Source organism: Cryptotermes secundus, unplaced genomic scaffold (genome assembly GCF_002891405.2).
Source record: "Cryptotermes secundus unplaced genomic scaffold, Csec_1.0 scaffold162, whole genome shotgun sequence".
Lineage (NCBI taxonomy): Eukaryota > Metazoa > Arthropoda > Insecta > Blattodea > Kalotermitidae > Cryptotermes > Cryptotermes secundus.
In genome coordinates, this window is record NW_019739943.1 from 1,383,921 (window position 1) to 1,407,492 (window position 23,572).

At 37.7% G+C, this 23,572-nt stretch overlaps 1 protein-coding gene across 3 annotated transcripts; it reads left to right on the forward strand.

Annotated features, from left to right (window-relative positions):
• Positions 1 to 1,629: 1,629 nt before the first annotated feature.
• Positions 1,630 to 22,669, forward strand: LOC111872046. Of its 3 annotated transcripts, none has more exons than XM_023865544.2 (5): positions 1,630 to 2,082; positions 9,014 to 9,214; positions 11,534 to 11,787; positions 13,327 to 13,832; positions 19,877 to 22,669. In XM_023865544.2, the coding sequence occupies exons 3-5, from the start codon at positions 11,647 to 11,649 to the stop codon at positions 22,131 to 22,133; spliced, it is 2,904 nt and encodes a 967-aa protein (XP_023721312.1). In that variant the 5' UTR covers positions 1,630 to 2,082; positions 9,014 to 9,214; positions 11,534 to 11,646; the 3' UTR covers positions 22,134 to 22,669. The 3 variants fall into 3 exon arrangements, with proteins under 3 accessions (XP_023721312.1, XP_033610404.1, XP_033610405.1); XM_033754513.1 differs by lacking the exon at positions 1,630 to 2,082 and adding an exon at positions 2,094 to 2,293; XM_033754514.1 differs by lacking the exon at positions 1,630 to 2,082 and adding an exon at positions 8,020 to 8,080.
• Positions 22,670 to 23,572: the final 903 nt, after the last annotated feature.

Consider the following 23,572-nt stretch of genomic DNA (forward strand, 5'->3'; position numbering starts at 1 on the left):
TGGCACAAATTTAATGTTCAAAAAGCTAAACCGAATGTCACTGATGGATTATAAGTTTATAATATCTAAATCCGATAATAAATGTTTCGCGGGGCAATCTAAAAAGGAGTGTATGCTTTATGCGTTCTACACGCAACATCATTTTTAGTCTTCGTATACATGTAGTGTTCCTTGCTACATGTGCTTTAAGTTCTTTAATGTAGTCTCTTGAAAGACAACCGACGTTTCGTAGGAATACATCGCCTCCATCCTCAAGGTACAGGCCGAGCAATAAGCCAGTGTAAAACTAGGTGGCCAGCACAGCTCTGCTTGCCACAAATGTGTAGGACACACGTTTTCAGGCTGGGAACCAATTCAAATTTATGTAGCGACTTTGTGATTGGTTCAGTTTTTTATTACGGAAAAAATTATTGTAAATACAAAAATGGCCTAGGCAATGTCCACGCAACCTTCCATAACACATTCTTACCGTTCTTACCTTTCTTATCTTTCTCATGTATAGTACCTTCGAAAGTTCAAAACGTTCAAAGCTGATTGGTTCAAAGGTTTCAAATGAGCCGTGGCCACTAGTGACATCTTTCAGCAATAATTTTAATTATTTGCATGGACTTGGTTCACCTAATTAATTGCACTTCTACCTAGATATCGCTAGTGCATGTTCCCCCCCCCCGCACTGAACAAGACACGTGACATGGTGGTGAAGTGGTGAACGGTGGTGAATAGGTGAATAGTACGTTTACAAATTCTTGGTAGACTGAACTCAGCCGTAGAATAGCGATGTTTAGTAATCCGCTACAGATCTGCGAAGATCTACATTCCAGCGCAAAAGTGTACGTTACTAATCTTAGAAGAATTATGGCACAATTTAGTAATCCCTGGTGACACTAGCACATATCAGCTAAGTAACTTCATGGAGCTCAGTCCATAAGAAGCCGTCAGCTATTCAGCTACTGCTCAAGAATTTCCCAACATCTCATGGAGCCCAGAGGTTCATTGCTATGTTTACAAGAGCACGCCACTGGCCCCTACCCTGAGCCACACGAATCTAGTCCATACCACCTCAGCCTATTTCTCTAAGAACCATTTTAATAGTAATCTTCTATCTATCTATCTAAACATCCTCAGTCTACGTTCTTCCCGTAATATCAGAACCTAAGTTTAACATGCATGCGAAACTATGTACAAAAAGATTATTGTTTTGTATACTTAAATTTTTACGGTTTTTAGACTGCAGACGGGAATGAATTATCGAATTTGGTCCGGTCGTAATTTCCTCATTAATTAAATTTTGATTCATTGCTGTCGTTCTAAAATATTTGAACTTTGAAGAAAGCTTGATCTTTGTTACTTTTTCAAAGGAACTATTAGCTATCGTGATTTTGCCTTGAATTCTGGTGACGATACATATTCTTTCGATTGGGAATTAAATTTCCTACAAGAGGTTTATGAAATTATAGGTTCTCACGGCACTGAATATCAAGAAGGCGAGTTTTCTGCCCGTATTCCAAAACGTCCACGTTATTCGTAGGAGGACAGCAGGGGAAAGCTGTTTAAAACGAACCTATACTTCTTCGGATGTTTTCGATTAGACGTGAACGATTATACTTGTGTAATAGTGCTTCAAACTTCGATGTAGGGTTTCATTATGAATAATATGACTAGCCATATTCTTTCCTAGCAGCAGATGTGGATTAATTTTTTTTCTGATTTACTCTATATTCTTTTTAATTGAAGATCTAGAACATTTTGTATATTCATGTAGAGGAGTGATCTCCAGATGTCCATACGAGTACAATAATTGTGTCTAGGGGGAGAGTACAAAAGTCTGTAACGTCTGTAACCTCAGAGACCTTATACACGAAATTACAATTGCTACTATTAGTAGCAGTTATTTTAACAACAGCTCATCAAAATGTATTGTAAATTGTGCTAGTATCAATTTTCAGGGAGGTGACTTGATGAATTACGTTCGGAAATTATTGCGATCCCTCGATAAAATGAACACACCCAATGTTTGCCTGTAGGAAATGGCTGACCATAAAGCAAAGTGAGGAGTGACGGTCGGAAAATGGTTATTGTACGGTAATGTTGTTTGGTGTTGTTGCGATTGTATTTCATTATAATTGATATAGTTGAAGTCCTAATACCGACAGTTCCTAACGTCCAATTGGATACACAGGAGTCTAGCTGGTTGCAGGATATTACAAATTTCATTTTGTTTACAATGGAATATTTTTGTCCCTTTTTTATATGCGTGTTTATGTGATATATCCAAGGCAAAATGAAAGAAAGAGTAAGTCTGTAATAGTAAGCTGGTTAATCCGCTCTAGTTTGTTTAAAAGCTTTATCATCCCCACAAATGCCATATTATCCTCCCAGCAATGTAATAATCTATTCAATGCATTTATTTATAAAATTACGAAAGGAGGATGAGTGGTCTCAGATTTGTATAAATTGAGAAGTTCCTTCAGGTGTTGTACTTCTGTGTATCTTAATTGGAACATTTTACATTTATATTAAGGTGCATTTAAGTAGAGTGGAGTGTACTCATAAATTCTCATTTTAAATACCCATTATTGGACAAGGAGGTAACGTTACAGCATTCATACGCCTTTTTTTTGTTTCTGTGAATATATTGGTATCTCTTATTTTTGTTATTAATGTCGAGGTGTTTGAACACCAGAACTTATTATAGTTTGAAAGATTGTTTAGTATTGTTATGCTGATATTGTTTCCAACTTCAGTATCTGATGAATTATAGACAGTTATTTGTCACTGATGTATGGGAGAGGCAAATATATTGTGTTTTATTACAAAATTTTTATTATCTCTGTTTTTGAACAATGGATAGCCAATAAAAAATGTACCCAATATGTATGCAACAGTGATATTTTCTTAATTATTAGTTGATGCAATGTTTTGGCTTTGTTTGGTTCATCCTTGTTCTGAAGCTTTTTCACCTCCTTACATTGTGTTGTGTCTTACTTGTCTTATTTTATGGATTCTAAAATATCTATTGTACTGTTTTATATGTATTGGAAATATATATGTTCCACTGGTATTGTGTGTTACAATTTAACATATTGGCTCAGATTAAGATACTATCAGAGTTCTGAGGAGAATATTTGAGTCTGTAGAGGTCACATAACAAGCAAATGGAGAGACATGGGATATTTCTAAATTTATTTTTTAATACTACTGTTAATGTAAATAAATTGAGGAGTCTTGAGGTGTTGGGACATGTTACATACATATGGGAGAAGGAAGAAACGCAGAACATAATTTTGGTTTGAAAACATGAAAGAGCATGTTAGGACCATAGATGGAGGATTATAACATTTTATGGAAATTTTGAATGTAAGAAGGATGGGTTCAGGATAGAGTTTTGTGGCAGGCATGTGTGAGGACAGTGATCACTCTTCAGGTTCTATGACAGCAAGGATTATCTTAAACTCCTGATGCCTTGCAGAATGTCAGGTGTGAAAAATATTGTTGGATAATTTCTGAAATAACTTTTTATCATGCCATTCCCACTCTTTGTAATATTGTTGATCTCAAGTAATGGTTGTAGTTTATTCATTGGTTCTATGTCTGTTTCAACATTTTCTGCAGTGTCTGAAGGCCTTTGGTGTATGATGATAAACTTGACTCATTATATGGTAAAAGATATCTCCTGTAATCTTGGATGTAATTGTTTTCTTGTAATCTGAAATTCATTTTCTCTAACAGGCCTGCTGTTATAAGCCCTCCATCTCCAGCTTATGAATTTACTATGATGTTAATATTGTATGCTAGTATTATATGTTTGCTCTGTGTGTTCTTTAAAATCTATTCTAGTAATCCACACATAAAACCACATATGGCAGGAATTTTATATTTTCCTATAGCAAAGTTATTTTTTTTTTTAATTTTCATGTTAGTTAAATTATAGGTGGTAGACATGAGGTAACAAATAAAAAGGGTGATTTTTTTTTATCATATCGAGCTTTGAGTGCGTAATAATTTACAGTTGTTAATTTTGTAACAAGCGAAGAATATTGGCTCATATCCTTCCATTGTCACAAGAGTTCAAGTGTTACAAATTTTTTGTTCAGATTATTTAATAGACCATCTGGGGCAGATTATTGCAAACCCTTCCTTTCATTACCATATGTAGTGTTTCAGACTGTGAATGATGGAAGCCATTTTCATCATATTGGAAGTGTGTTGCATTATTGATTTCTTGTTTGATGCATCCATGAAAAAATAAAGTATGGTTATTTATATGTTTACAGAAAATAAATTAGAGCTATGCAAGAAGGCAGGTATAGTTTTAGTTTTAAGATAAATAAGGGTTAGTGAAATACAGCACTTCATATAACTAGTAGATAATCTTTTGCTCTTGAATGCTGCTGAAATCAGTTGTTGAGTAGTACTTTATCCTAGTGCGGGGACATAAAGTGGAAACTACTGCTTCCTAGAAATATTAATGCAAGAGTTGCTGTTGTTGTGTAAATAGAGGGGATTTTTTTTTTTTTTACTTATACTCTGTTATGTGTTTTCATTGTACAGACAGCAGATCACATTCTTAGAATATGGATGATGAGAGGACTTGTAATTATAATTAAGTCATAAACTTTCAAATTTAGATCTGCTCAGCATACATAGAACTTATTTCACTTACGGAGACTTAACTAGAATTGAGGATGATTTAAAATAGGCCTGCTCAATTTCTAGACACTAGGTCACCATGATGTTGAAATATTCATGATGGACCTTATAATCATCATCTTATATTATTACTATTCATGCATTCATTCATTCGTTCATTCTTAGTTACCTCCTTATTCCCTCTTCCTTTCTTCCTTCCCTCCCTATTCCCTCTTCCTTTCTTCCTTCCTTATCTTTTTCTCTCCTTTCTCCCTGGTTTTTATGACCGCTTTTGTGTTATCATTATCTCCCCCTCCCCTTCTCCTTCTCATCTTCACATTAAGACAGTTCCATTATACCAATTCTTCCCTTTATCTGCCTCCCTCCTTTTTTTAGTATTCCATTGACGTTCCTTTTATTTATCTTACTTGTCCTTGTATTATGGCAATAACAGGAGGCAATTTAGGTTCTTTCCCATATGCTAGCTCTCCCATAGGTAGTTTATGTTTTCCATGTATCCTAGCAACAGCATATTGAATTCCCCCAAGCATGACAGTAGATGTTTCAGTTGCCTCTTTATTGATAATGTCGCATGTAGGCGGGGTATGCGTGACTAAAGTAATGGGTTCTAGTTAGGATTATTGGATTTATTACCACTTATTACCAAAGTTCTCCTAAGTAAAACTAATACTATCTGTGATTTACAGAATTTACAGTTCACTGTTGCACACGCACTAGGATTATCAGTTTCCACTAATTGTGTACTAGCAACAGATCTGAACACAGAAACTAGCACTTTAGATCACAATGAAGTCTTCTTGCCATTTCTTATTAAATCACCTTGGTACCTTGGAACTCAACTAAAAATTCTGGTCGACTCTTTTAACTCCACTGCACTACATTAAACTGAGCTACAGCAGGTCTTTTGTTATATAGGCTCTGCATGGACAACGCAGAAAACACAAGTCATATGATTCGTAGCCGGTAATTTCATTGGCGTGCTGACTGTTGCCTAGCAGTGAGCTCTAACATTGTCCACTGAGACACATCTTCCATTGTTGCACGTTGGAACATGTTTACTGTGCTGTTGCCAAGAAATGCTTTGAGCAGGTCCATTGCAATAATAACACATTTCTCGTCCAGGTTTTTTTTAAGGTCCTAGTCTTCTGAGTTGGCTCCAAGATTTATAGGAAATTTTATGCATTGTTGATTTGATTTCTTTTATTGTTAATATTCTCAGAAAATCGTTATTGATGTAACTGTGGATATATTTACTCTTACCGGCTCATTGGAGCACAGTAATGTACCCCGTTGTTTTGTCAGATGTCCAAGTTGTCTGATCCTCTTGTCTTAAACGTGTACGCAGGTTATTAATCAGAAAGAGGCATAAATTTATATCAAGGTTTTGGAGGTTTCATCTGAACAGTAATTTACATGTTTGAGGAAGATAAAGGGAATATTGTAGCTGGGATATCACATTTGCAGTGAACTGCAACACTACTCAGGGATGTCAGCATTGTACAAAAGGTTTCACAGCAGTTTCTGATTCAGTTGTTCTTATGGGATGTTACACATCTATGGCCCTTTTCTATTGGTGACCTATCATGCCACAGATAATGTTATGTTTCACCATCTTGTTCATATTCATCCAGGTTTCTTACAGGTTGCTTTCTTTAGTGTTCATAAGTTCGAAACATGCCCATACTGTTGTTGAAAAGGAGCTAGCATGATGCATTTAAGATATAAAATGAAATATAAAAACTATTACACCACTGATGTTAAAAGTTTCAAGTGCAGTGTATATGACATTGCATTTTGCCTGTTTCTTTTTCTTGTTTTTTTCCACATGGATGTGAAATTCATATTTTTCTGCTTTTACATCCAAGGAAAAGTAATGTATTTAATTTATTCCTTGAATATCCTCATATTTATGTACCACAATTTGCTTCAATTTTAGGCCTAAGATACATACATTTGCGTGTGATCCATTCCTTTTACACCATCCAAACTAACATGAGTAATTGAAACTAATGACAGAATATTTTTGAAGATTTGTGACATGTATTTAGAAGTAAATGTTGTTTTAAAAAAGAGGCTTGGCATTCTGAGTGGAATGTTCAGTTCTTTTTGGCTTAGTAGGAGGGATCATTCATGTATAATTTCTGCCGTTCGTAATTCTGTTAAATAATAATGACTTTTTGGCTTTCCAGTCATAGTAATAAAAGATATAAGCAAGTACTGTCTCATTCCTAGAGTCATGACTTCTGATGAGTGATCACAGTAGGTACATAGCTTGCCTGGAGGTAGAATGTCCCTCAGGAATACTGTCCTTCCAGATGGCACTAACTCAGAGAAAGGGTGCCGATCACCATATGCTGAGTGAAGAGTCATGGCTACTAATACTCTTGTCATTGAAACAATAAATTAAAATGATATAAAGAAAGGTAGGAACCACACATTTAAAGAATTTTTAATCCTCTTCCTAATTCTGTATTTTTTTTTATTATTGCTAGTGGGGTGGGACTAAGTCCCTTGTACTGCGGCCATTTCTGGCCTATTGTACCAGCCCCAGATGATGGGTGAGGGTGATTGTGGATCAATTGGTAGAATGAAGATTGGCAGGGGAAACCGAAGTACTCGGAGAAAACCTGCCCCAGCGCCACTTTGTCCACCACAGATCCCACTTGACTAGACCTGGGATCGAACCCGGGCCGCCGCGGTGGGAAGCCAGCAACTAACCGCTTGAGCTATGGCGCGGGCCTAAACTGTTGTTGGTTCCGAACCTCGGAACTTCTCCTCACTACGCCGGTGGTTTACCAATTGGCCACCAATGCCACTTGTAATTCTGTATGTATTAGGAAAGTTCTTTCTAGGTATGGGATTTTTTGTTTTTAATGCGTTTTCTGGACTGGCTGTGTTTTACACACCAGCACTAAGTCATGGTATTACTTCATTGCCATACCAATGTTCTTTGATTATTTTATTTTTGTGTGAATAACCTTACATGGTTTATGAGTTTTCTCCTGTTGGCATTACTTACACTTGAGTTCTGAGGAGGATATTTATACCTGCAGTCTGTCCATGATTTAATGCTCCCTCATATCAGTGCTCAGCCCTGTCCAGCTTGAATAGAAGACAGTGACTTCAGTGGTTTCCATCTCCAGACAGCATTGGCTAGCATTCATATATATTGCCAGATATATGTTTTATTTGTGAGCTTTCATTAATCAGACTTACTGGTATGTGAAGAGTTCTGTCTTCTGGGATATAACGCCAAGTGGTCTGTTGAATGTCGTCTAACATTTCAGAGAAACTTGTTGCCTCCATCTTCATGTTCAAAGAATAAACCAAGTGAGAAACCAGTATGAAGCAGTAGCAAGTTTGCTTTCAATGGAATCACAGCGTGATATCCCAGAAGCACCACTGTGAGAACCTCAAATCTCACATGCCGGTATGTACTGTGAATGCTCCAAGCTTGCAACTCCCCTCTTTGACATCTGGAGTTGAAATGAAGATCCACAGTCTTATATTTTTCCACCTGAGTTGGGGTTTGCTATATCACATACAGAGGTGAGACCAGTGATGATTAAAGTTTGGCATCACTGTAGGGAATAATAACAGGACAAGAAAATCTTGCTGGGGTGTTTCAATCAAATCAAGGAGGTTGGAATATGGTGGTGCATGTGGCACACAAGGGGTGTATGAGGAACGAATATAAAATATTAGGAAATCTAGAGAAGTTCGTTGGGGGAAATAGTAGTAGGCATACATAGGAGGATATTATTGAAATGAAGCTTAGAGAAGGAAGGCACAACTGAGTAAGCATTAGACCTTTTGGTGCCATATGTGAATACTATAATAACCAACTATAATATTTTCAAGAAATATCCTGTACCATGTGTTTAGTTATGTACTTTTTTCCTTGTTAGATTTACTCCATATTTTGTACACCAAGTCTTCTGAAACTTAAAAGTATGTTAGATGTCTGCTGCAGTTCAAAATGTTCGTGCTGTTTTGATGTATGCACATCAATAAATCTGAAGCGTTTGAAATAAAAGTAACCTTTTTCCTGAGTCCCTACAGGTAAATGCTGGAATGGTAGCATGAAGCATGGCTGCTTCCTTCCACACCCTTTTCCGTTTATACTCCTGCCTTTTGTTGCTGTATAGTCTGAGCTATTGACAGCATTGTTATATAAATATAATTTCCATTTTAGCAGGTGTTGCGCAAAGTGGATACAACCAACGTCATGACAGCAGTGTAGCTGTAAAATACTACCAGATATATTTTGCAATATCCATTTTTCTTGTGTTTTGTCATCACCGTAGTTAATCAAATGATTAATATGTAATTGAAATATTGTTGTTTCTTCTGTATTTTACAGTGACTTCATTGAATCATTGTGGCGATACAGTATTCAATGATTTACCACAGGATCAAGGGACCTGGATCATTAAAATCCAGGAAATGGGAGAATCAGTGTAGACTGACTTCCTAAACTTGCATTTCTCCAGCACTGCCTGTCAAGTTATTTGCTCAATAGTTACACATTACATAGGTCAGCTACAGCATGTAATGAAATTAGGTAGGCCTGCATTTTGATGTATAGAATTAAGTAGGAACTAGGTTAATTTTATCTGATAATAAGTACATAGAACTGCTGTTTGCAGCCAAAAAGGAAGGACACATCACAGACACGGTACACAGAAACTACTCCCATAGTGGACGAACCATACTATATGCGAGTTTGAATTTAGACATATAGATGAATAATCTTAACAAGTTTTAGTATATACAAATTTTATTATAGTTGACGAATAATGTACTTTTTAAATAACTTTATGAAAGACACAAGATGGCAAACAATGTAATAGCTTAGCGTAAATAACGAACCTGAAGATGGCACTATGTTGCCGAAACATGTAGTAAGAAGCGACATGAAATTGAGTGCACTACAAGACGGCCATTACATATGTATCATGGATGTTAATCTTTTATCCTTGACATGTTTTGGTCTTAGAGAGCATCTTCAGAAGGAAGATTTACAAATCATGTGTCCATTGAGGTCAGCATATTGGGTTTCTTTTGTTCCTTCCAATGGCCAAGGGACAAGACATGTGTTATGGTTTAAATTATAAAACCAGACTGGTATACAGAGTTTCTGTTCTCCAGTTTGGATTTGTCAGCTATAAAAGAAACCTCCATGTTGGCAACTGCTTCAGGAGGAGAAGTATCAACATTTTTATCTGTACTTTTTAGTGATTCCAAAATTAATTTTATTTTTAAATTAGAATATTTGAGGCTTAAAGAATTTAAGCTTTATATCCTGATCATTTTACAGTTGAAGTAGTTTTGTTAGAGAGTCCCACCTCCCAATCAAAGATTTTTTCAGCTATGATACAGTTAATTGATTGTTGATTGTACTTTACCCTAATAATCTTTATATATATATATATATATATATATATATATATATATATATGCTTTGAAATAACAAGGTAATAATTTGACATTTCTTATACACAGTGATGAAGTTTATATTGTTTGTTATTATGGTTTGGATGACTATTTTTGTAAGAATCCAATGAAAGGTGGCCCATCCTGCCATTTGAAATCCCTTAGTACCTTTAAGAGTACCCCCAGGGGTGGGTTTATCCCACTTTGTGAAACCTCAGGTTATGGTACTGAGTGCTAAGAAGTCATATGTTTCGGGGATGAAAGTAGTAATACATTAAACCCCCATTTCTGGCAAGTAATGAAATGGGGTGTGTCAGTTGCATGAGAAAGGCCTTAATAGAAACCTGATGCAGAATAAAACAACAACATGAAATCTTATTCGACTATCATCTGTGTCAGTTATTTTAAAATTTTATAATTTCATGGACCATCTCTGCCCTCATCATCAGGGTCCGATGTGACATAAGATTCAAATTGTCCCAGGTTCCAGCCTGCGCCCTGTAATTGGAACTGGGTGCAAGCCGGTAGAGTGCTAGTGGGTGGAGTCATAAGTTTGTGTGTCCTGGGCCAACACTTCATTTGCTCACAGTTCCTATCACGGGCTGTCGGATACAGATGGGGCAGTCTGAATATACCTTGATGAAGGGGGGCAGAGATAGTTCCTGAAATGGTACTGACATGGCAGGTAGTTAGAGAAGATTTAATTAACTTTGGCCACTGTGAAAGCTTCAGATCTTGAAGGAAAAATGCTTTTGCTTTTACTCTTGCATTGGAATCTTCCTATTTAACATTGGAATTGAGTGGGTCTGGAACAGGGTCCAATCAGCCTCGTGAGAATAATTGAGAATCTATTTTAAGGAAATATCAGCTCCAGTCTAGAAAACTGAGATTAACAGCTGTGGGGATCTGTTGCACTAACCACGCAACACCCTCTATCCACAAAAGTTGACACTGATTTCTCCGACAAGTGGCAGTCGCTTGGTCAGTATTGTTTGCTTGCGGACTACAGGCCACGGAGTTTCTTTTAATTGATGTAGAAGGATTTTGGATGCATATACCAAGATGTGATCACAGATTCATATAGCTTCTACTGTAATGGCACGCACATACAGGAGGATGATGTCACTGCTAGAGCTTGTTGGACAATCTTCCATGTCGTTCATGAACATATGCACCTTGCAGAGTTTTTTTTTTTAATAATGTTGTAAAGTGGTAATTTTTCTTTAAAATTTTGCTGGTTGAATGGGAATTCTGGATAACTTGGATATTACTATATATGGTGATGCACAAATAATTTCATTTTATCAGGTGTAGATTTTTGGAGCGTTTTTGTCTTTTAAAATAGGAACTGTTGCCAATTTTAAATGCTCTATGAATTATTACTTTCAACTCTTGATATTGAGCCTTTTAAAATTACAGTAGGTTTGTTTGTTGTGCTTTTTAACAGTTGTAACATCTAATAATAGATGTTAACGGAATTCCAAACTAGAAGGATGAAGATCAAAAGGCAACTGTTCGTGTGACTTGTGCTATTGCTCGTGACCTCCCATTCATCTGCAGATGGCGCCTGCTGGAACCCTACTTCTGTTCCTCTGCACAGCATCTGCCTTGCTACGCCCAGCGTTACTATCTTCTGGGACTGATGTTTCATTCCTGGACCGTACTTTACTGGAGAAAGACATTGCAGCAGTGTTCAACAAGGTAAGTTCTGGCTTCAGTTGTTGCAATATGAAATTACATTTTATTGCCTCCTATAATTGCACAACATATGGCTATTTTCCAAGGGAAGGTGCTTTATTCAAGAGTTCTCTACATGCCAACTTCACATTAATGATGCATGCTGTCATACTATAGGAACCAAATGAGGAGCAGTGAAAAACTACCACAAAGTATAATTTTCCTCTTTTAAAGGTTGTCAGAAGTATATGAATATAGGAATTAATTGCCAGTGTGGATTATATGACTGGCTTCTTCATCTCTCTGAAATTAAAATGCAGTACAGTTTCTGTTTCCCATGATTCATATGTGAGATTTATTCAGTTGATCACATATCTTCTGAATTTTCTAAGTTTGCCTTTTTTTTTTAAATTCATACAATGTTCACAAGAGCATGCTGCAGGGACCCTGCCCTGAACTAGATTAATTCACCCCTCACCTGCCCACTCTGTTTCTTTAAGATTCATTTTAATCGTATCCCCTCATTTATGCCTAGGTCTTCCAGGTGGTTCTTTGGCAAAACTGTTCTGTGCATTTCTGATCTCTGCTGTGCATACTCAATGGCCTCACCATTGCTTCCTTAATTTTATTTTTCTGGTACTGTTAGATGGAGAGTACAGATCATAAAGCTGCTCCTTATGCAGTATTGTCCAACCTACTGTAACTTCTAAATATTCTGCTCAGCACTGATTTCTAACACACCCTAAATCTCAGTTCTTCACTTAGTGTGAGGTACCAGGTTTCACACCCATACACACTAAAAGTAATATTGTAGTTTTATGTATTTAGATAGCAGGTGGGAATTGAGAAGATTCTGAACTGAATAGGATTGTGCATTCCACAAATTTAATCTGCTCCTGACTTCTTTGTGAATGCGATTTTTATTTGTTACCCTTATTGCAGAGTATCTGTACTCTGCTGCATTTCTTAAGGTTCTGGTAGTTGTCTTTATAATGTTATATCATCATGGATCCTCATGGTGAGACAAGAACATGCACTTTGTTTTCTCCTAACTACCTACAGACCAACCTCCTTACCAGTATTTTTTTAGGAGAATTTATGTTTTTCAAAATTAATATCAGCATAGATCAGAAGCTGGGGATATGAAAATATTGAAGAATAATTCAGTGTTCTCGTTATTAGTGTATGCGATTTCTTTAGATGTTTACTTTATATGCATATAGAAGTGCATACAGAGTTGTAGTCCGAAAATCTGAAGGGAAGAAACTGCTTATAAGACATAGGTGTAGATGGGGGGATAATGTTGAAGTGTATCTTAAAGCAGTAAAGAAACAGGGGCCATTGTTGGGCTCTTGTGAACATATAATTAACCTTTTGATTCCATAAAACATGGGAAATTTTTTGTTCTGCATGGAAGACTGTTATCTTCTCAGTAAGTACTCTGCTCCGTGGAGTAACTTAGGTAGAAAACTTGGGCTTGTGTATTTGAATGCATTATAATTGAAATCTGTATGAAACCACTTCTGTTCATAAAGTATAACATTAGTATTTTTATTTTCCCAGGTGGCGTATGGCGGAGCAACGACTACAAAACGCAGCATCTCATCAAAATACTTTCCCGCTTCAGGTTCCCCTACAACTGTACCTCCGCCATTCACAAGTATTTCTCTACCAACAGTACCACCAAAGATTGTAACCCAACCCACACTTCCGTACACTAATCCGTCAAGTCATAAATCTCTTCCACCTGTTCCCTCTATGCATCCAACTACAATGCCTCCATTTATGCCGCCCAAGACATTATTTCCTCCTCCCTTTACAACTCCATCACCTCGTGAGGTACCATCATATATACCTCCAATACGATCCTATTTTACTCCACCTCTGCCCCCAGATTATGCAAATCCATTTGCTGATAAGCCAACACTCAGGGGGAGTAATTCTGATGGTGGAATTCCGAATGCAGGAAGGAGACCAATTCCACCACCACCTAGGCCTCCATCAGGAAGGGATCGTATTCCTTGGAGACCACCAGACATGGTGCCAAATTTAGAACGAGATGGGAGTGGGTAAGGAGTTCAGTTACACTGTATGAGGAAGCACATTCCCAGCGTAGTACTTATGTGTAGGTTGTATTGGTACAGCATCTTTTGTTGTTTTTCCTAGTGTTTTTATTGTTCCACATTGCAGCTGCATATCAGTTTGTCCTTTCATTCAACCATACAGTGAGGCCCAATAGTAGTGGTAGATGGAGTTCATCTAATCGGTGTACTGTAGAAGAAAATTCACATCAATGTGGTTCAAGGTTAACTTGAACATATTTTTTCCCCCCCTAGAAAACTCATGGATGACAGAATCACCAAAATATCATTCCTTTTTCTGTATATTCTTCTACACTGGTACATTTTTGTTATTATTGTGGCAGAGCACTGATGCTGGCAGCATAGAAAGATGTAGCATTGCGTCATAGCCAGTTCAGGACACCGTGCATGAGTTCATCCATGTTAAATTTATACCCTTATAGTGCTTCAGTGGCCCAAACAAGTGAAAATGACTGGGGGCTAAGTCTTGACCATAATATGGGTGTTCAGTGTTGTTAAACTGTCAAATTGTTATGCAGTACAGTGATCTTGAGTGACTGTTTCCCACATCTTTTGTTATGAATCCCTAGGCAAACAGTATTTATAAGAATGCTGCACATTTTGCATGCAATATCAAACAGTGTAATTCACATGTTGTCTAAAATAATTTGTTTACTGTCATGAATGTTTGCATCTGTGACAGCTGTCAGCTGATTATGAGCATATGGTCAGTTAGCAACTTTTTCTTGGCCTTCAGAAAATTTGTTGCACCAATCATATGCACTGGTACATGATCCGATCCCTCAGCATAATGTGCAGTTGGCTTGTGTGGAATTCTAGCCAGTTACGTTTTGTCTTTCACTAGAAATTTGATGACATATTACTGTTTGACACTCAGAGTGACTGGGTCTTAACACCATCTTGTACCTTCTCTTTATGTGCCCATGTTGGGACACATTCACATGTCAGAAAATGAGAGCAGTGTTTCCAGCATTTGAACAAATAGATTTTTGTTTTGTTGCTGACATCTTTTGAAAAAAATTGTAGTTCACCGTCACATTTCTCTATGGTGATAACACCATCTTTGTATTGAACTTACCGTATTAATTGCGCCCCTTGTCACCATGCCATGGCATATCCTTAGGTTGCAGATGGAGGAGATCATTGCCAGATATAGAGTAAGAACTCATGAACAGTTTTATTCATTACTGGATTCATGCCGCAGATTGTTTAAAAAATTACAAATATTGCCACTTCAGTCTCAGTACATTTGTCGTTAAGAACAGAAATTATTTTCTAGCTAATACTGATATTCATGATATCAACACGTGTTATAATCACAATTTATATTTACCTTCTACAGATCTGTCAATAATTAAAAAAGGAGTGCTTTTCTCAGGTAGCAAGATTTATAACCACTTAGCTCAAACATTAAATTGCTATCCAAAGATATTAAAGAGTTCAAATTTTTATTAAAAAGCTATCTCACTGAACATGCTTTTTATAGTATTGATGAATATTATAAATCAGCTTCTCAGTGAACACTTTGTCTTGATTGTCTCTCCTATGGATAATATAATTACACAGCTTATGTAACCACTACAACTGTATCAGTTTTTGTATTACTGTATATGACTGCACTAATTTATAGTGGTTCTTAGTGTTTTCATTTGTCCTTGTATGGGTTAGGAATATTTATTTTATTATCTTATGTTCAAACATGGTTATGAATGTATATTTTATTATTATGTTTAAACATGACAGATTCTATATCCAATAGGTTGGTTTGACCTTATATGGATTGACAGAATGCACTAAAGAAATGAAATGAAAATTTAAAGGGTGTTGATGATGGTGTATAATACTCAGAATTACTGGGTTTCTGGACTTTCTCTGTTGTCCAGTATTCTAAAAATTAGAAAATGCAACGTTTCAGAAACTGGATCTGTTTCCATCCTCAGGTGAAGGGAGACACCTACTCTGTTTTGTCGCTTACAAAGAGCTGATGTCAATCACTTGATGATGACTTAAATATAAGGCAATCCCACACTGGGAAATATGTTTACATAAAAAGACATTTTTGTGAATTAATTTCATACATATATGACAAAGCTGTGATAGAAAGAAAGGTCATAAAACATGTTACACATGATGTTTATCGAGTTAGTTTTCTTCTTGAAGTCACTAGCTGTTACTCGTCTTTACCCATCACACTCTTTTCACCATTTTTATCCTCTGCAACAGCTTTGGTGTCTGAACAGTTTGCGTTTCCTTTCTCACACTCATGTTCACTGCTAACTTTCCTAACTTCTTCCACATCTGCCCTGCCATCCACTTCATCAGATATATGACATCGCATAAATCTTTTGACTATCCCTTTTGGAGAAACTGTTGCCATGGTCTTGATCCATTGGCACCGCAGTTCTACACTGGACATCTATATTAACACATTTGGTGTTAGAACATGATTCACTGTGAAGAGCCATTCAAAATACAATTATGTCAAATGGTCCTTAAAAGTCTTATTCACTAGAACAAGTAGTTATGATGTCATCCTCGAGGTATGACCGCAAGGTCACTCACTATTCAGTACATGATCACAGATCTGACATCCAGTGTTACATGAAATTTGAAGGCGTCAGGCACAAGCACTCCTTATTTCTCAACAGTACTATTGGTCTTCTGTGCCAGGCATGAAACCAGTCTCCCAACAGTTTAGTTAGTCTTGAATCCCTTAATTTGGCACCTGATAGGCAGCTGTGTCTTAGGCATAGTTTTCAGTGCTGTATGCGGATAGTTTTGTATTGTGAGCAGTGGAGCGTGGAAGCAAACCAGTCATTTGTCCCCCTCCCACATTTTTTAAAAGAATAAAATCTTAAGAATGAAGAAATAACCCAAATATTAATAGTTCAAGTTAACAGCATATTAACAGCATATATTCTTTAAAGGTATTATTCTAAATACTCAGGGCAGACAATAAAATAGTCTTAAATGGTTTAACTGTAAGTTTGTAAGTATTGTCGCTTGGTACCTGGTAACCTACTTCTGTCTCCTCGGTAACGTGAGGAATAATTTCACGTAGGTCTCCGATTCAGCGAATATTTATTGAACATTCTTGTCCACACTACAAGTACTATTATCATCCACTATTAAACTGTTATAATTACTTCTTGCACCGCTGATCTTAGTGAAGTCTTTTATTTCCTTTTTTGGATTCGAGCTTGCTTTCGCTCTACTCGGAGCTACACTAAGAACTGACTGGCCTCAAGTCAAAGCCACATTGCAGCTGACGGTCAGTCAGTCAGTGAGTCTTGGTGAAATGGGGCTCATGACCACATATTAATTATTACTGTGTGACAGATATGGTCTTGCTTCTGTGGGGCGCCCTCTCTGACGAGAGGGCAGGTCTGTCTTTTGTATATACTGCTGGCCCTTGCCAGTGCAGTCTTTCTTGGGTCCAAGTCCCTTGGGACTTGTGACCATATTTTACTGTCTCAGATTTGAGACTTCCCTTTGCATCGCCTCCTACAACTCGCAGGGTCACGGTGGAGGTATTCGACCCTGCCTCCACACTGGGTTGTCTAACTGCTCTCTTGTCGAAGCTGGGCTTTTATAACCTCAGCTGTTGCTATGCAATGAACCTAATGTTGTCATTCAACGCTTCAAAGAATTCGTTCTAACCGTGGATACTCACTGTTAGAATTACAATATTGTGTTGCTTCCGTTGTCTAGGAATGGATGGATCGTTGCCTAGGAAGTGACTTAGGATATGCGTTCTTCAGCACGTTACAGTATGTTTTATGGCTTTCACCCTTCATGAATAGCTGGCTGTCTGTGTCTGGAAGAACTGGCAGTGTTCATGCTGCCAGCTTTGTTACCTTTACAGTCTCACGTTTCTTCATTGCCTGAGTTTTTTATGAGAACATGTTTTGGGCCTCCATCATTGATGGTCTGACTGGATAGCATATATAAGTGCACCCACAGTTTGTTAGTATTGCCTTGAAGTGTGATGACAAATGAAGTTCTTCATTGTAAATGAAACTGTTCGACCACATCATTTATACACACCCTGCTATACTGGACTATTTGTAGCACTCGTCGAGTTTAATGATGTTGGAAAAAATTGGCATTCATTTGTCTTTGAATCTGACAGTATTTGTGTAGATTTTGCACAAGTTCCTGTTTCTGTTGTTTCCACCGTTGATGTTTGCTTCAGGGGACTGTGCATAATCTTGCTGCTATGTACAGTAAAACTTGGTTATAGCAACATCGGTTTCTGCGACACCTTGTCTATTGCGTCAAATATTCAATGGTACGAACTAATTCCTCATAAAGCAACTGTTTTTATACTTTGCTTAGTACGACATGCACAAATGCATCAACCTCATATGTAACGTCATTTTCATTCCTGAATTTCTCTGATATTGGACATTGAACGTAATTTAGAAAGTGTGTATTGGGCAAGTAACAGGAAACAGATGAAGATAACTGATTACTGTACTCGTATCTAGGTACAGTAAGGCACAACAATTGATGTAATCTACTGTAATTTGGTGAGTAGGCCTACCTTTAATATACAGTATTAGTGCGGTGTGTATTGTCAGTGAAAAGTGCTGTAATATGTCTTTGATATTACACATTTGGGCAATTCCACGTTAATGTTACGTTAGTCTGTACTTAACTACGTATTTCACTAAAAAATGCAACATTTTAACTCGGTTTTTGGTAGATTTTTACGTGACTAACATAAGGCTACTGTGGAAGTGCACATTTCGGTTACGACATTCGTTTATAATGACACTATTTTTAGGTCCCTTTGATGACGTTATAACCAAGTTCTACTGTAGTTTGTTTGTTCTGCATGATTAATCACCATAATGTGAAAGTATGAATCATTGTGGCACCTGATATTTTCATACTATTACCTTTTTTCTTGATATGGTCTGCCACTTTTGTGATGCGGAACTCTTGTATTTCAACAGAATCTTCTTATATCATAAATCAGCAAACTACTACTTTTGTTTCCTAACGTCAGTGGAACTTTGTGTAATTGCAAGGCAGCTAGTGGCTTCTGATCTTGAATCATTTCTGCCTCTCTTGCTTTGTCTCTTGCTGTTGTAATAACATAGTATATCATGAGCTTTGGAATGGACACACTGAAAGCTTAAAATGGATTAGGAAAATCCAATTAATATTTGCATATGTATGTATATAACATTCAAATTCAGTATGACACGAAGTTTTGTAACTTTCAGAAGAGGGGAGAGTCTTGATGGAATACTCCAAAGAGTTTTATGTAGTTTTATTATTCTTTCTCTTTGTGTTATTGTTTTTGATTTGATTATTTTCTTGTGTTAATGGGAATATAAGTTTAACTGCCCTTTGTTTTTGACATGTTTTATAGTTTTTTGATCATCTTCAATTCTGGCAGATACAATACTGATCCCTTTTGACAATGCAGAAGCAGTTTCAAAAAATTTTTGATGTTCAAGACTGAAAATGAGCTTTTAAATCAAGTCATGATTTGATCTTGAAAATTTGAGGCTTACAAATGCATAGAATTTAGAATTGTGCAATTTTTTTTAATTTACTTGGTGGGGGGTGGAGTCCAAGTGGCTCCACTCGGCTTAGCGGCCACTGATTGGTGTATTGTAGCCTGCCCCAGGTGATTATGATGATAGAGAATTTGGTGGAATGAAGATTGGCAGGGGAAACTGAAGTACTCGGAGAAAACCCACCCCAGCGCCACTTTGTCCACCACAGATCCCACTTGACCAGACCTGGGATCGAACCCGGGCCGCTGAGGTGGGAAGCCAGCAACTCACCGCTTGAGCTATGGCACAGCCTAGCATTGTGTAATACTCAAGATTTGTTTCATTATAGGGTGCTAAGGCATGTTCTTTAGAGTGGCAGGTTCCTAGGAAAAATTTTGCTTCAGAGTTTAGTGTAGAAAACCGTATGTTTCAGATACATATAACACATGAACTTGGGTGAAAGAATAGTGCTGATATGTGTCATTTCAATTTTTTCAGCTCTGTGTCAGCTTCTTCAGATCGCAAGAAACCGCTCAATACTCCAAGCTTCAATCGTTCTCCTGAAGCTCCATACTCAGAACTGGATAAAATCCCAGGTCCCAGCATCCAGCGTCCATCGGCTAATGAATCTGATTTAGAGTTTGTTTCTATTCTTCAGTATCCTTCTGTTTCTCGCATCCTTTCAGGAAGTAATGGTCGCAAGCCTGAAGCTCAACCTCAACCTGAGGTTTTCCAGAGACTTAACCCACCAGAATCGAAAATTCCTCGTATGCCAGAAGTGTTTCCAGAACTTGCCATGGATCCATCAGTTACAAAAACATCAAAAAAAGATATCTCTCCACAGACAGTGCCTGCACCTGATATTCAGGCCCCACGTGTTAACCCAGAAACTGCTCAGAATCTATCAAATTCTCTTGATAACAAACCACAACCTCCAAACATCCCGTCCAATACAGATTCAATTATTGACCAGCATACAGAGGGAAAACCAGAACAGCTTCCTAATCCACAGCCTCAACCTCCAAAACCTGATGCTGGATCACCAGACACGCCAAATCCATCCCGAAGTTCAATTCGAAATAAGGCACGTCTTGCGTGGGATGTTCACGTATATCTGATAGCATCACTTTTCACAATCCTTGCTCTGTGTTCCTTGGTGAACATTTTTCGTGTCAACATATGTAAGCGTCTCTTGTCACGTGGCTATTACATCACCTTGCATGGCGTTTTGCTCATAATTGGTGTCGTACGTTCTGTATATCTCTTCTATGATGCTTATAATGTCAACAGTTCCTTTCCTGAACCCATCTCTCACCTTTTACTGAATATTGTGTTGCCATTGTTGACTTCGGCCTTTATTATACTCTTTATATTCCTTCTATATGCTTCAAAAGTACATATTTTTGGCCTTGGCCTACAAAGGCCTTTCCTCACAGGTGTGTTTATAATATTGCATATTTTATTATGCATTACAATGGATCTTGCAACAGGAATAGACCAAAATATGACGTATCTACCACTCATTTGTCAGTCAATCTTCATTATATTATGTATCTCCCTAGGGTTTGCATATCTTTATGCCTACAAACATCTGTCAAAATCTGCAGCTGTTAGAAAACAGGATAACATTTTTGGAAGTGGATTTACGAACATTGCATACCCGACATTGGCTGTTGCTGTTCGGGCCACTTTAGCAACAGCACTGTTAAGCCTTTTAATGGCAGCTGTTCAATTGTATGGAATATTCGGACCTTACAATGTCGCGAATCTGGGTAATGACAAGACGTTTGGATGGTTGTGGTGGGGTTATCAGTTCTCAGTGCGTGTCATAGAAGTGTCAATGTGTTTTCTCTTATCTTGGGCTGGGGTTCAGCCCCTTCGGTCGAACAATATCGAAGATGAAAAAGAATCACAGAATTCAGGGTTTGCCTTGTTTCGTTGTGGCCAGTGTAATAATACCCCCCAGAGCAGTGAGGCTACTGATGATATTTATCCCGCTGTCTGCGTTACTAATCAGGCCATTCATGATTACACAGTTCGAACAGGAAAGAAAGTCTATGATGACTCATTTCCTCTGAACAATTTGCATAGTGGACTCCCTTTACAAGAATCCACAATTAGCATCTCTACCTCTGAAAGACGCTCTTTGCGAAAGACTGGTTATGTATCAACTAATGACTCGCCATATCCTGTAATTGGGAGTGGCACTGTAGAATGCCGATCCGTGATGAAAAAGTCTGGAACTTTTGATATTGAAAGATCAGATTTTGATTTGCCATTCTCCACCACAAATGAAGTTCGTCGTTCATTAAAGAATTCAAGTGGTAATGGTGGTGGCAGTGGCGGAGGCGGCAGTAGTGGCAACAGTGGTGGGGTTGGGGGTGGTGGCGGTGGTGGTGGGACCTTAATATCGCTGAATGGTGATTGTGACCTGCCAGCAGATTCTGTCAGTGCCAGTAGTGGGACTGTGGAGAGGAGACCAGTGAAGAAATCTGGTACCTTGGATTTAGCCATTGGCTTCCCAGGTAGAGGGACTTCAGATGCGAGGCGGTCCATCAAGAAGTCCGGAACTATGGCATCATTGAATTCTGAAAGAAGAACACCTGTAAACCAACATAGGGGTGGCACACAGACTTTATGTTCGACAAGAGAGTGTTCATCACCTTCCATGTTAGTAGCGGAGAATGGATTTGTAAGATTTAGAGCACTTGCAGACCCAGAAGAACAGGATGTGCAAGATGTGGTTGGAAGATAAAACTAATTTTTCACTATGATGTTACGGATCTTTGAAGCATGACAGTTCATATAAGACTGAGTCCATTTCTTTACAGGCAGATGCAAGTAGTGCATAGTGCTGGATTGGCTTGAAATATGGTTATGTTTTTCTGTGATCTCATCCTTTCAATGTTATGCACTACCATAGTAGAGTTGCACTGAGAATGTCCATATTTCAAAGCCCTGCTGTGATAGCATTGATGCATAGCTTCTGTTACTGAAAAATTTTAGGGTTGGGGGATGTTAGCAGATAAACTTACCATGCAGATTTTGGAACTGTAAACGTTTTTGGCCCTTTATAAACCATGAAAAGTGTATAAAGAGCGCAGATTGGTGTGACCTAGCACCCAAAAAGTTACAGGTTATTTATTTGTTTACCGATGCAAAATTTTGAAAATGTGAAGAAGAAAAAAAGTAAGTTGTGTGGAAATGCAAATCTTATGAAATCATAAAAATGTAATTTTATTAGCTAAGTACAGATATTTAAGTTTTTCTTTTGTAATTTGTATTGCAGTGGAGCTTCATAACTTGTCCTGTTCACTAAGTATGATTAGAATGATCAGCTTGATGAGGATGAGATGGACAGGTCATGTAGCATGAATGGGGAGAAGAGGAATGCATATAGGATATTGGTGGGAAAGGCAGACAGGAAAAGACCTAGGTAGTAACACCAAGATGTAGGTGGGTGGATAATACTGAAATGGATCTTAGAGAGTTGGGATAGATTGGCATGGACGGGATCAGTCTCTTGCGAAAATGGTAATTACCTTTGGGTTCCATAAATTGCTGGGAATATCTTGAGTGACTGCATGATTGGTTTCTTCTCAAGAAGGTCTGAGTCCCATCAAGTTAAGTGTGTATTGTAACGTTTTTTACACCCTGCATGGAAGTGTGTGATACAGACATAAATAATTCCACAATTTTTTAAGAAGGTGGTTAAAATTCAAAATCTTCAAAATGCCAATCTGAATATCTAATATTTTTAAAGATAAACATACTTTTGTGGTTCAGTTAATTCCTGAAAGGTCACTTACTGTAGCTTCCTTATTTTTTATTGTAATTTATGAAGTATTCTTGCATAATTTTAGAACACCAAGTGTAGACCGTGTAATTGTTGTAATCTTTCTGCCTGTTGCACTGGACAAGCTTTGTACTTCTCATATGAATTCTTCTGGTGGCATCAAGTGCTTTCACTATTAAATAACTACAGTTCATTAGGCATATGTAATCCTCTCCTACCAGGTACAATTGAGTATTGAGTATATAGAGGTGGTGGGTTTCCCCATGCACTTAGACCAGTTATTGGTCCATTGTGCGTCCCCCTTTTAATTTCTACTGTCTCCATACCCTACCGGTACTGGTGCTCGCTATTAGCCCCTTTCTGCCAGCGAGGTTCCAACCTTCTACTGGCAGTGGTAT